Source organism: Hyperolius riggenbachi, chromosome 5, assembly GCF_040937935.1.
Source record: "Hyperolius riggenbachi isolate aHypRig1 chromosome 5, aHypRig1.pri, whole genome shotgun sequence".
Taxonomy (NCBI): domain Eukaryota; kingdom Metazoa; phylum Chordata; class Amphibia; order Anura; family Hyperoliidae; genus Hyperolius; species Hyperolius riggenbachi.
The window spans coordinates 363137540-363150910 of NC_090650.1; the positions used below are offsets into that span (position 1 = coordinate 363137540).

At 43.6% G+C, this 13371-nt stretch overlaps 1 protein-coding gene across 1 annotated transcript in view; it reads right to left on the reverse strand.

Moving 5' to 3' along the window:
- Window positions 1–13371, reverse strand: part of JPH1 (junctophilin 1) — a 173746-nt gene that overhangs the window by 18529 nt on the left and 141846 nt on the right. Inside the window, exon 4 of the mRNA XM_068237515.1 lies at window positions 1511–2163. Within this exon, the coding sequence (XP_068093616.1) occupies window positions 1511–2163 (653 nt within the window). The remainder of the gene's footprint in view (window positions 1–1510; window positions 2164–13371) is intronic.

Below are 13371 nucleotides of genomic sequence, written 5' to 3' on the forward strand. Positions count from 1 at the left end.
TACAGTGTTTTCATAGTCATTTGAGCTCCATCTTTTCATGGCGCCCAAGTTAATCACTGAGCTTAGCTATAACCGCAATCGCTATTACGGCCTATGGTGGCGCCAGCTGCACCCAAATCTCCTGCACAGTTTTAACAGCGCTAGTTTCTCATTCCCCCGCCTTCCTTACGTAGCAAGTCCCTTGCCAAAAACAAGCATGAAAGGAATCATCACTACCTGAATGCTTGCTTTAGGCCAGTGCCTCAACAATCAGCCGTACAAGTTTTGTGCAAATCCACAGAAATAGTTAGGGCCTTTCCTCATGGGAGTTAAACACGGTGGCTGCGGCATTCGTCTCTCACGGTTTCATATTTCAGCAAGCACTCTTTAAATTACATTTAAAGAAGAACTCCAGTGAAAATAATGTAATAAAAAAGTGCTTCATTTTTACAATAATTATGTATAAATGATTTAGTCAGTGTTTGCCCATTGTAAAATCTTTTAAATCCCTGATTTACATTCATTACATTGTGACATTATTACTGTTGGCAGGTGATGTAGCTGCTGCATGATTTTTTGGCAGTTGGAAACAACTGTATACAGCTATTTCCCAAAATGCAACAGGGTTCACAGACAGGAAACTGCCAGGAGTACGTACTCAGAATTTCTTTGTGGGAGGGGTTTCACCACAATATCAGTCATACAGCGCCCCCTGATGGTCTGTTTGTGAAAAGGAATAGATTTCTCATGTAAAAGGGGGTATCAGCTACTGATTGGGATAAAGTTCAATTCTTGGTCGGAGTTTCTCTTTGGGGCCCCGTTCACATCACAAACGCGGACGGGCACGCACGCAGAACGCAACGCGTACGAACGCACGCCATCCACGTTTGTGTGCGCTGCGTGGCTGATCCCATCACTGAAAAGTGAATGGGACAGCCACGCGTTTTTACAAAAAATGCGTGCAGCATGCGTTCCCGGACCGCACAGGTCCGGAACGCATGCAGTGTGAACATCCGACATTGCACTCTATGCAATGTCTGATGTCGTGCGTGTCGGCCACCTGCACGTGTTTCCAAAACGCGGCTGGAAACGCGTGCAGTGTGAACGCTTGTCGTCAGGATTGGCCTTTGTGTAAATGCTTGTCGTCAGGATTGGCCTCGTTTAGCACTTTCAAAACTGCCCAGACGGCTCAAAACGCGACGCAACGACAGGAACCAATGCCAGGTGCTTTTCAGCTTGGTTGCAAAAAAGCATTTAGCATTGGCTAAATGAGACGCCCCTGGAAGCCTGTGTGAACCGCGCCTAAATCTGCCCTGCTGAGACATTAATGACCCCTCCTCTGAATGTTTGTGGTTTTCTGCCAAACAAGTACTGTTGGTGGGCTCCAAGGACAGGGTTTGGGGGACCTTGCTTTAAAGAACTAAAAAGTACTAGCCAAGCTCTGAGCTACAAATCTTATGGAAATAAGACAATAACAAACTAATAAACGTTAAATAGGTCTGGATCTGAATGTATTCATGCTTATACTTACTGAGTTAATTTCATTTTCAACTGGTGAAAGTGAATCTGTATTGGTTTGATTCTTTGGTGCCACTTGCTCCAGCCTCCTAACTTTTGGCTCGGGTGGACTTTCTTTGGCATCTGGCACTGTCAGTTGCTTCTTGGGACTTTGTTTTTGGGGTGGTGGTTGCACATTTGCTATTGGTAGTAGTTTTTTGGGGTTGGAGTCTGCTTTTACAGCTGAAGGCGATGTTAGGTTCATATAGTAGCTGTGGGATTCGGAGTGCAGTTCCCCATTCCCAGTGCTGCTTGGATTGTGGCCTTTAAAGGAAGCTTTAGGTGTTATCTTAGAAATGGCCTCTTCCTTCACAGGAGTTTTCGGAGGTACAGGTTTAACGGAAGCAACGGGTATATTCTCGACGGATGCACTTTTTCTCTCAAGATTGGCAGGTGGTGGCGCAACAGAGTTAGAATTTTTTCTTTTTAGTTCTTGTGGAGGCGGCTGTGGAGGAGGCAGGGCAGGCGGGGCTTTATGCACCTCTTCTGGAGTTTTTGGAGGCGTCGTCCCTCTCCTGTAAAAATGTGGAGACTCTTTTGGAGATGGAGGTTTCATGGGCAACTTTTCTTCAATGTTCTCTTTAACTTCTACAACTTCTTGAAACTTTTGCCTAACGTAATCTGGCCCTGAAAAAGTAAAACACAAAACTGGCTTTAAATGGAATCTATAGTCTTAAACATTTGAAGCTTTCACATACATGCAATATGTATATACACACACATGTGAAAATACACAGATTGTTCATTTTTCCAGTGTCGCTGGATTAGACATATCTTGCCTAGGCCTTGTTTTTGGATTTGTGATGCCATAAATACCTTCAAGCTTAGAAACAGAAATAAATCTTCCCCCCTTCTAACACTATAAAGACCCCATCCCAACTCTTCATCCAGATCTTATTCCCTGAAGTCTCCAATAATGATGCTAAGCAGGACTTCCACCTGCACTCCTGAGGTCTTCTGGTGTTTGTGAGTAATTTCATCAATGTGTCTTACAGTGGTATTATACTCAAACTTCATCTATGGTCTGCATTAAACACAGCATACAATTACCAACTAAAACCATCTGACTTTCAAAGTACTGGAAGGGTTAAAACTCAAGATTTTTCCATACTTTGTTGCTAACTGAGAAGCGCCTTTGCCTTGTTTTGGAAGTGAAATAAACTATGTAAATAAGTTTGAAAAGTTCCTGCTGTATCCAAGGAAGGGGTGGGGGGAGCAAAATAACTTTATCGCCTTCTTGTGGCTCACAAGTCACTTAATTATGAGCCTGTCTGTTAACCTGCCCTGCAGCTGGCAATAATATCAGTTCGCTTCAGTGAGGTGTAAATATGTATTAAAATTGCATCAGGGCAGGTTTATAGTGCTTCGTATTAATTTTTACCGAGTTTTATGCATTAGGGCAAAAATTCCATTTTGGAGGGTAACCCCACTTTTACTTGTATTTGGACTTCTTCAGTGTTCCGTCACAGTGAATGGAAGCAACTTATATGTGTAATCAAAGATGGATTATGATGAAAGTGGGCCCTAGGCAAGGTAGTAACTTTTGGTAAACTAAGATGGGTCAGAGAAAGTGGCAGTTGTGCCCCTTGACAGCCACTGGGCCCAAGGCACCTGCCTCGGTTGCCTTGTGGATGATCCTGCTCTATGAGTTATCATGGAAGATGGACACATTCCCCTAAGAGTATGACAGAGGTTTGTGACTAAATCTTGCATTTACCATGGGAAGAGTGGCAGTGAGACTCTTGAAGGTTATGGGCAAGAATCTTCTCTCCGTTTAAAGAGGGGTTTTTGCATCTGCCATGATAACCGGTACGCGTTTCCACTTGCTTGGACAGAACATTGAATATGACAGTCTTACCTCATAACTGTAGGATCATATACCTCCACGTATGCTGTTCACAAACGCCAGCACAGCACTGCCATGTCTACCCCCCCACCCCTCTTATCACCTTTATCTGCTCACTAGTTACTAAATCAAGAGTCCGTCTGATAATTTTCCCTGTAGCTGGCAATGATATCAGTTTGCTTCAGTGGGCAAAAATTAAATTTTGGAGTGAAATGTCACTTTTACCTGTATTGGGACTGTTGTATTCTTCAGTGTTCTGCCACAGTGAATGGAAGCACCTCATATGTGCTATCAAAGATGGATTAAAATGAAAAGGGGCCTTATGTAACGTACCGTAGTAGCTTTGGCTCCCCCCCCCCCCCCAAAAAGGAGAAACCGGAGCTTTTCAGTGAGTTCTTGTTCTCATTTGTGACAAGCAAGATAGGTTTGCGAGGAGAGTAAACAAGTAGCGAGATGTGTGGCTGTAAACTAAACATTTCTGTTGGATTTTCTGAGTTTAAGCAGCGGCAGAGCGCCAGGTGCAGAGCACGATATTTGCTATGGGCTTCTGTGCTGTATAGCTGTGACATAGCTTGTTTTAGAAGCAAAATTAACAGCGCAATATCCCATTACTGATGGCCAGGGGATTATCAACCTACTTTCTAAAATTATTTTTTTATAATTACAGTTGCCCTTTTGAGTAACACATTGCAATGCCGTGATTTATTTTCATTTAGTATTATAGATAAGCTGTTGGCATTAATGGATGGACGTTTCATCCTGCATGGTAAGTCTGTATGAAGGCAAACCGCATCAGACAATCATAACACAGGAAGCGTCAGATTAAGAAAATACATGCATAGCATTTCCCCCCCCACGCATCCCATCGCTATAGAAGAGAGCAATGCAGAGGTAGTAGCAGCTTTGCTGAGCTAATGAGCCTGGCATGTGTAGCATGAGTTCTGGCTCAGGCACACAGCAGTTTCATACATACACAACAGAATAACCTACACTGACCAACTATTTGGTTATCGACATTTGTACTGTTCTCTGCCTGCCTCTTCTTTCTTAAAGGACAACTGAAGCAAGAGGGATAAGGAGGCTGCCATATGTATTTCTTTTAAGCAATACTATTTGCCTGGCTGTCCTGCCAATCCTCTGCCTCTAATACATTTAGCCATGGGCCCTGAACAAGCATGCAGCTGATCAGGTGGTTCTGACATTGTCAGATCTGGCAAGATTAGATGCATGCTTGTTTCTGGCGTTATTCAGACACTACTGCAGCCAAACAGATCAGCAGGGCTGCCAGGAAACTGGTATTGTTTAAAAGCAAATAAACATGGCAACCTCCATATGCTTCTCACTACAGTTGTCCTTTAATGGTGGCCTCAAATGATAAAATTTGCTGAATGATCATTTACAAACGATTGTTCCTATGAACGATTGGAAGCGATCCTTTGGGAGCACTAATAGACGAAAATCTCGTAACAAATCAGATTGACGTGATTGATGCAAAAATCAGATTGATCTGAAAATCAGATCGATTTCATTAATCTGATCGGATAGATTTTTGTCCATTAGTGGTCCCAAACGATCAATTCCGATTGTACATAGGAAGGATCATTTGTAAACAATCGTTAAGCAAATTGTATAGTTAGTGGCCACCACTAGTCAGCGAAGCTATTGTGACATTTCTTTAAAAGATGCATAGCCTAAATCTACGTACAGACACTCAATTCCGTTTACAGTTAACAAGGCACCATGATGACATATAGAAGAATGAACTAAATTATTCAGGATATCCGATTGTACTTACTTATCCTGGTTTCAGCATGAAAAACACTTATAGCTATATTTTGCTGAATATTCTGTAACCCCTCCCTTACAGTGAGGTTTAGCCTTGGCTATGAGGTCACAAATCCTTCCTCTCCCAGTGCATTCTGGGAGACTAGGTGTCGTTTGCACTCACTTCACAACTTACAGCAAACATTCTGCAGTGACACACCTTGCCAGCAGTTAAGATGCCGCCACCTGTGCTGAATTTCAGAATGTAAATCTGGGAGAGGAAAGATTTTACAATGGGCGAACGCTGACTGCATCATTCCGAAAGTCATTTTGTAAAAAATAAGCAGCTTTATTCATTAATTTTAATTCAGGAAAGTTCTTCTTTATTGATCACCAGGGTGACCGTTTTTCAAATAAAAACACTATACAGACATGTGGCTCTGTTCTAGGGACAGGGTGATGGCAAGCAATGGAGGCGTGAGCTGGTGAGGGAAAACAATGGTGGCCATTTGTTTGTCACACATTTGGGGATCATCGAATAGCTCGCTAAATCATGTTGTAGGACAGCTGTACTGCGATTTTCACCTGAAACGATCACAAAATATCTCCAACACCAAAAGTGTAACCTCTGGTTTGGGGCTGGATGATGTTGAAATACACATTAATATACATGAACAATAAGAGTATATAATGTGCCTTATTTATGGTGCCTGATTTCGGAGGGGAATGTGTATATTGAAAGTATCGTTAATAATTGAGTGTTGCAGATTTAGTAAAATTAATTTGATCTTGGGCATCAAGTGTGTCAACTCTCTAGCTGGTTCAGCCCGCTTATAGAGGCATGATTTCTGTAAACCTCTGACATCATAAAGTAAAGCCACTGCAACTGGTTTTAATAGGCTGAAGCAAGAATGATTGGAACAATAACTCCTCTCCAGCTCCATTAACCACTTCACCACTGAGGGGGTTTTCCCCTTATGGACCAGAGCAATTTTAAAATGTCAGCACTCCTCTCATTCATTTAACAATAACCTTATCACTACTTATCACACCAAAATGATCTATATCTTGTTTTTTTTTCCACCACCAGACACAGAGGTTGCTAATAGCACAGGGGCTGTTGCTGGCACTGGGGATACTGCTAGCAGAGAGGTTGCTAATGACACAGGGGCTACTACTGGCACAGAGGTTGCTAAAAGTGATCCTGAAAACATGAAATATTTGCTCTTTAGTGGAAAGGACTTGTAACCCTCACCTGTGTGATACCAGACCACAGTGAAGGCTGCTATAAGATTGCCTTAAAAGAAATACATTGTCTTCCTGGAGTGTGAGCTGCACATCACAATGGATTCATAAACAGACAGCATTGATGACTGACTCAACACAATTCACAATCCACAATCCACTCGTGAAAATGGCCTTCACTCCTCTTCCCACACAGCAGCATTACATGAGCCATTGAGGCTTCCATGGACCCCTCTGTGTGACCTTACAAGCTGTCACATTCTGCTAACAGTTATTAATAAAATCTTCACACAATATCATATTCAATACCCTTCTGTAGTCTGTAAGCCCTTTGAACAGTAGTAAAGCCTATTATGACATGCAGCACTTGCTGTAGTGACACCTAGGACACTGGAGGCTTGTGTGCAGTGAATGACTGGTTTATATCTTACACAGACTAAAGCAATTTTCTCTAGAAGAGATTTATTATGCAAGTTGTCACTGCACAAAGCATCTTTGTATTTCACTGCACCAGTCATGTTTCAGTAAGGAAGGCTTTAATCTCTCAAATAAGAAGATGCATTACACAGCTTAAAGGGATAAGAGTACATTGCTGCATGAAATCGGCTATTTGTTGGAGTTGAAATAAATGGAGGCTCCCTTTCTAATGTGGGGGTGATGGCGTTACTGCTGGCCTCTCTCAGGACAGTGCTTGTCTGGTTCACAGCTTCTGGTTCCGGAACAGACATCTTGGCAGAACAGCTTCCTGAAGGAACTGCAGGTAGTTCACAGAAACCAGGAGGCAGGGAACTTATCTCTTCTCAGCATACAAGCATCAATTGCACTTGTGTTACTGTACCAAAACAAGCACAAGGTACAGTAACAACTGGATCAAAAGGTTCCATAGGTCCAATTAATTTTTAAAGGACGATTATTGCAAAATACATATAAACACAAATAAGAAGTGCACACTTTCTAGAGTAAAATGATCCAGACATTACTTTTCTCCTATGTTGCTGTCACTTACAGATAGTGGAAGAAATCAGACAGAACCAGTAGGTTTTGGGTTAGTCCATCCCCTCATGGGGGAAGGGGCGGGGGGGGAGGGGGAAGAGTTCTCAGAGATTTCTTCAATTTCAAAAGTGATTGGCAGTTGCTCCATGTTTTTATATATTTGCTTAAACTCTTTGATTTGTAGATGTTAAATAAATCATTTTTTAAAGTCTCAGGTAAAAAACGCCTTCAGCAGCTACTTCCTGCACCAGTGTCTTCCATGGCTGTAGAATAATCATCTTTGCAGTTTTTGCCTTGCCCCTCTGCAACCAACACAGCAGCTGCTGCTTTGTCCACAAAGCTGATCATTAACTCCTTTAGCAAAGCAGCCATAGGCCATATGATCTAACTTCCCTCCACACAAAAAGGAACATTTGGGAAGTTTATTTACAAAGATTTAAAATGGTACATTAAGATCAGTACCTGGAGGTAGACTTTGGCCTCGATTCATAAACAGCAGTGCGATAAAAATCTTGTCGGGAAAATCCCGGTCTGTGTGCGAATTCATAAAGATTTCCCTAGCTGCTGTTGGAGGTCGGTAAATTACCGCAGCCCCTTGAGCGGTAGAGTAGAGCAGTGTGGCGATTCTCTCTTTTGCCCTGCAGAAATAACTCGCACAGACGGCTCTCTGCAAAAATGACTCACTCAGATGACTTGCACAGGCTTTCCCTGACTCGCACAGACGGCTCTCTGGCTCTCTCCACAGATGACTCAAACAGACTTCGTCTCTCTGCACTTTGCATTCATCAGAGCTGTCCGCAACTTGTTGACACCTCACTAGAGGTGTCGGTAACTACCGCCAGGCTTATTGCTTGTTGAAGGCTTTATAAATTGGCATTTGCTGACAATTTACTGACATGTGTTGTCGGTAACTACAGCCAAGTCGGTAATTTATCTCCCTGGTCGTTAATGTCAGCTTCTCATGTGGTAACAGCCTTTATGAATTGACACTTTGCTAAGTGCTTGGTAAAGTCTGCTGTTTTCAGCATTACCGCATGAGGTAATGCTTTATGAATCGAGGCCTTTGTGTTCCTTTGTGCTGGTGATTGTAATAGAACTGAAACAGGATCTGTAATAAAGAAAGCATCTCCTGTGGGGTACTTATCTTGGGAGGGGGAAGCCTCTGGATCCTAATGAGGCTCCCCCCATCCTCTTCACTCTCCGGAATCCAGCGCTGACAGCCCCCTGAACAGCGACAATGTAAATATTTACCTTCCCTGATCCAGCGCAGGTGCAGTAGCCTCTTGCCGATAGGCTCTGGCAGAAATATCTGAGCCCGATTAGGTCCGCTCTACTGCACAGGTGCGAGTCTCCTGCACAGTATAGCGGACCCGAGCAGGCGTGGCTATTTCCACCAGAGCCCAACGGAAAGCCTCTACTGCGCCTGTGCTGGGAAGGTTAATATTGCAGGCGCTACCACGCCTGTGCCGCAGTCGGCTGATTTTTTGGGGGCTGCCAGGGCTGGATCACTGAGGCTTAGGAGGAGGGGGAAGTCTCATAAGGATCCAGAGGCTTCCCGCTCCTGAGGTAAGTACCCCCCAGGGACTTTTTTTTCCTTGTTAGTGTCTCTTTAAAGTGAACCTGTTAACTATGAAATGTCAAGCTTTCAGAATCAAGATCTGTCATCGTACTGAACAGGTGACACTGGTAGTGTTAATTCTGCCTATTACAGTGGTAGTTCAGGGTCACTAGTTTAGGAACTCTTAAATGATTCCCAAGCCTGTACTGTCGGTCAGAATTGAAAAGCAGCTCTACAACACATTGTGCCATTGCAAGCAATGCTAATTTTCACCTGCTACATCACTTGCAGGCAGGTTTTTTTGTTTCCTGAAAAAGCTGGCTATTTATAAGGGATCACAATGTACCCACTTTGGCAAGCTTCATTAATAGCCTCACTGAACTTGTAAGAAAGACAAAAAAAACAAGGAACTTATTTGTATATGTGCAACATGTAGTAAAGAAATGTTGCCATGAAAGAGCATTAGGATTTTATTATTTGTATCTAAATGGCTCAAATATGGGAAAAATGGGTTTGAAAAAAACTCCCAAAACAATAAATGTTAATTTCTAAATTCATAATCTCAATTCTCATGCAACTTGCCAACAAAATAGATATGCTACAACATGAAAAAAGAGAGTTGGCTCTTGGGTGCATGAAAAAATTACAAAAACTCTTTATTATCTAGAAACACTTGTAAACAACATTAATAATCTCAGATGAAAAATATTAAAAACTTTCCCAATGTGGCCACCCCCCAGGGCCCACCCCCAGGATAATTAATGAGGCTGCAGTCCTCAAAAAAACCCAACTGAACTCTCACCAAACAATTGCTTCCAATGGCAACAGTTCAAATAACTGGTATATATAGGCTTGCAAAAAATCTTCTTCAATGTCCCCCAATCGCAGGGATATATGGTATACAGAACTCTTGATGCAAAGCAGAGAGTGAAGCAAAGCAGTAGCAGCCAAATGCATTCATAAGTTTAAGCAGCAATTGATGATTTGATGGCATATGAGCTCAAGCTTGCAGCGTCTTCAGTATCCCCAAATCGCAGGGACACGTTGTATAGAAAGCTCTTGATACAAGGCAGTAGTAAAATGAAGCAGAGGCAAGCAGGTACACCCAATGGTGTGAAGAAACTTTTGATGCCAAGCAACCAGTGACGTAAAGCAATGACAGGATGATGCATGCATTGATTGAGCAGCAATGGATGGTTTAATGGCATATGGGTTTAAGCTTGCATGGTCTTAAATGTCCCCAAATCGCAGAGACACCTGATATAAAACGCTCTTGACACAAGGTGATAGTAGAATAAAACAAAAGCAAGCAGATGCACCAATGAGCTATTTGCCGAGCAGTCCATGCACAATACAGTCCATAGTTACCATCCCATTATGGGGTGCTGAGAATCAGAAGCGAGTTCAGAGAGTCCTGAAGTCCTGGGGTGATGCCCGGGGGAGTGGAGTGCTGTCAGATGCCTGACATGTTTCGCCGCCTCTCGCGGCTTTTTCAAAGGCTGACAGCAACGAATACAGTCCTCACGCCATAATGGCGAATATATCAAGGCTGTCGGCGCTCCGGGCACGCCCCCCGCCGCCTGCATCACCATCCCCATGCGCAGAGGCGCAAAGGACGTAACGGTAGGCGGAGCGCCGCAGGCCGCGCCCACACACATCCAACACAGGCGTCAGCAAGGTAGCTGCCGGAACGCAAATGCGCTCCAAGCAGGCACGTCACCAACGACAGCGGCGGGGAGGGCCGAGAGGCGACAGAGGGAGGAGACCGGAGCACAGAGGCAGCCATAGGATCCCTACAAAATCAACAACAAAATCACCACATGCAACCCCGCATGTCTTTCAAAAAATCTCGTGGGGCGCAATAATAGCACAATATACAAAAATGAATAAACAAAACTCACATGCATATTTGATTTGATCATGGTCACTGGGCGCTCATAGGGACCACATTAAACAGATGTATAGGGAAGGGGGCAAGGGGAAGGAAAGGAGAAGGGAGGTGGAAAGGTAAGGTATGGGAAAATAAGGGAAGGGATTGAAAAGGGAATAACAGCTGGAATGTGGTAGTCCCCCACGGCCAAATCGAATGACCATAGAAAAGACCAAACCAAAAGATGCACAAGTATAAAGAAAAACAATACGTAAATTTGAAACTTGTAGTCAGGACCAAGGTCCGGGAGATGATCAAAAATATGCATAAGAAAGCTGGGCACCAAATATTGGTTGTCCAGTGATAATAGGTCAGTTATGTGTCACAGGGGTGGAAAGATCACACAGACAGAGTGGGGCAGGCAGACCGCCCGCACAGAGAAAGGGGAAAAGAAAACGGAAACGGAACACCAGAAGTCAAGACTCCCCCCAGAGGGGCAATCTAGTTAGGTAGAAAAACCCGATAGTTGATACTGTCGTTCAGACCCTTAGGTTCTGTTGCCTTTAAGTTGAAAATCCATCTGGATTCCAACTGCAATAGCTTTCTATCCATATCCCCACCCCTGGGGTGTACGTGAATTCTATCTAGACCCACAAATTTGATGAAACTGGCATCTCCCCTATGTTCAAAATGTACATGTCTGGAGATAGGGGATTTGAAGTTGCAAGTAGTGATGTCGCCAACATGGTCCTTAATTCTCTCTTTAAAGGCTCTTGTTGTTTTGCCAATGTAGAAACATCCACACTTGCAATAAAGGAGGTATATAACACCAATTGTGTTGCAATTCACAAAATGTTGCAACCACCATTCACGACCATTAGGCAGCATCACTGTTTTGCCAACTAAGAGGTAGCGACAGTATACGCATCCTCCACATGTGTAGGTCCCTGTTGTCAAACAATGTCTACTCGGTCCACTACTTCCCCAGAAATGGCTCGAAGTGAGCTTGTCTCTCAGAGTATGACCTCGTCTGTAGGTGACTCTTGGAACGGGAGATATGAACTCCCTGAGATTCCTATCCGATGCCAGGATGTGCCAGTGCCGACGGAGAATTCCCTCCACTTCATTCCTCTGATCATTGAATCGAGTGATCAGACGTGTTGTATTTTTATTGTTATTGACTTCTTTGGTCTTCTTGACCAACAAATCAGTGCGATCAGTTGCTTTGGCACGTTTATAGGCTTTCTTAAGCCACCTATCTTTATAGCCACGTTCCCTAAACCGGGAGCGTAGTGATCACTACGCTCCCGGTTTAGGGAACGTGGCTATAAAGATAGGTGGCTTAAGAAAGCCTATAAACGTGCCAAAGCAACTGATCGCACTGATTTGTTGGTCAAGAAGACCAAAGAAGTCAATAACAATAAAAATACAACACGTCTGATCACTCGATTCAATGATCAGAGGAATGAAGTGGAGGGAATTCTCCGTCGGCACTGGCACATCCTGGCATCGGATAGGAATCTCAGGGAGTTCATATCTCCCGTTCCAAGAGTCACCTACAGACGAGGTCATACTCTGAGAGACAAGCTCACTTCGAGCCATTTCTGGGGAAGTAGTGGACCGAGTAGACATTGTTTGACAACAGGGACCTACACATGTGGAGGATGCGTATACTGTCGCTACCTCTTAGTTGGCAAAACAGTGATGCTGCCTAATGGTCGTGAATGGTGGTTGCAACATTTTGTGAATTGCAACACAATTGGTGTTATATACCTCCTTTATTGCAAGTGTGGATGTTTCTACATTGGCAAAACAACAAGAGCCTTTAAAGAGAGAATTAAGGACCATGTTGGCGACATCACTACTTGCAACTTCAAATCCCCTATCTCCAGACATGTACATTTTGAACATAGGGGAGATGCCAGTTTCATCAAATTTGTGGGTCTAGATAGAATTCACGTACACCCCAGGGGTGGGGATATGGATAGAAAGCTATTGCAGTTGGAATCCAGATGGATTTTCAACTTAAAGGCAACAGAACCTAAGGGTCTGAACGACAGTATCAACTATCGGGTTTTTCTACCTAACTAGATTGCCCCTCTGGGGGGAGTCTTGACTTCTGGTGTTCCGTTTCCGTTTTCTTTTCCCCTTTCTCTGTGCGGGCGGTCTGCCTGCCCCACTCTGTCTGTGTGATCTTTCCACCCCTGTGACACATAACTGACCTATTATCACTGGACAACCAATATTTGGTGCCCAGCTTTCTTATGCATATTTTTGATCATCTCCCGGACCTTGGTCCTGACTTCAAGTTTCAAATTTACGTATTGTTTTTCTTTATACTTGTGCATCTTTTGGTTTGGTCTTTTCTATGGTCATTCGATTTGGCCATGGGGGACTACCACATTCCAGCTGTTATTCCCTTTTCAATCCCTTCCCTTATTTTCCCATACCTTACCTTTCCACCTCCCTTCTCCTTTCCTTCCCCTTGCCCCCTTCCCTATACATCTGTTTAATGTGGTCCCTATGAGCGCCCAGTGACCATGATCAAATCAAATATGC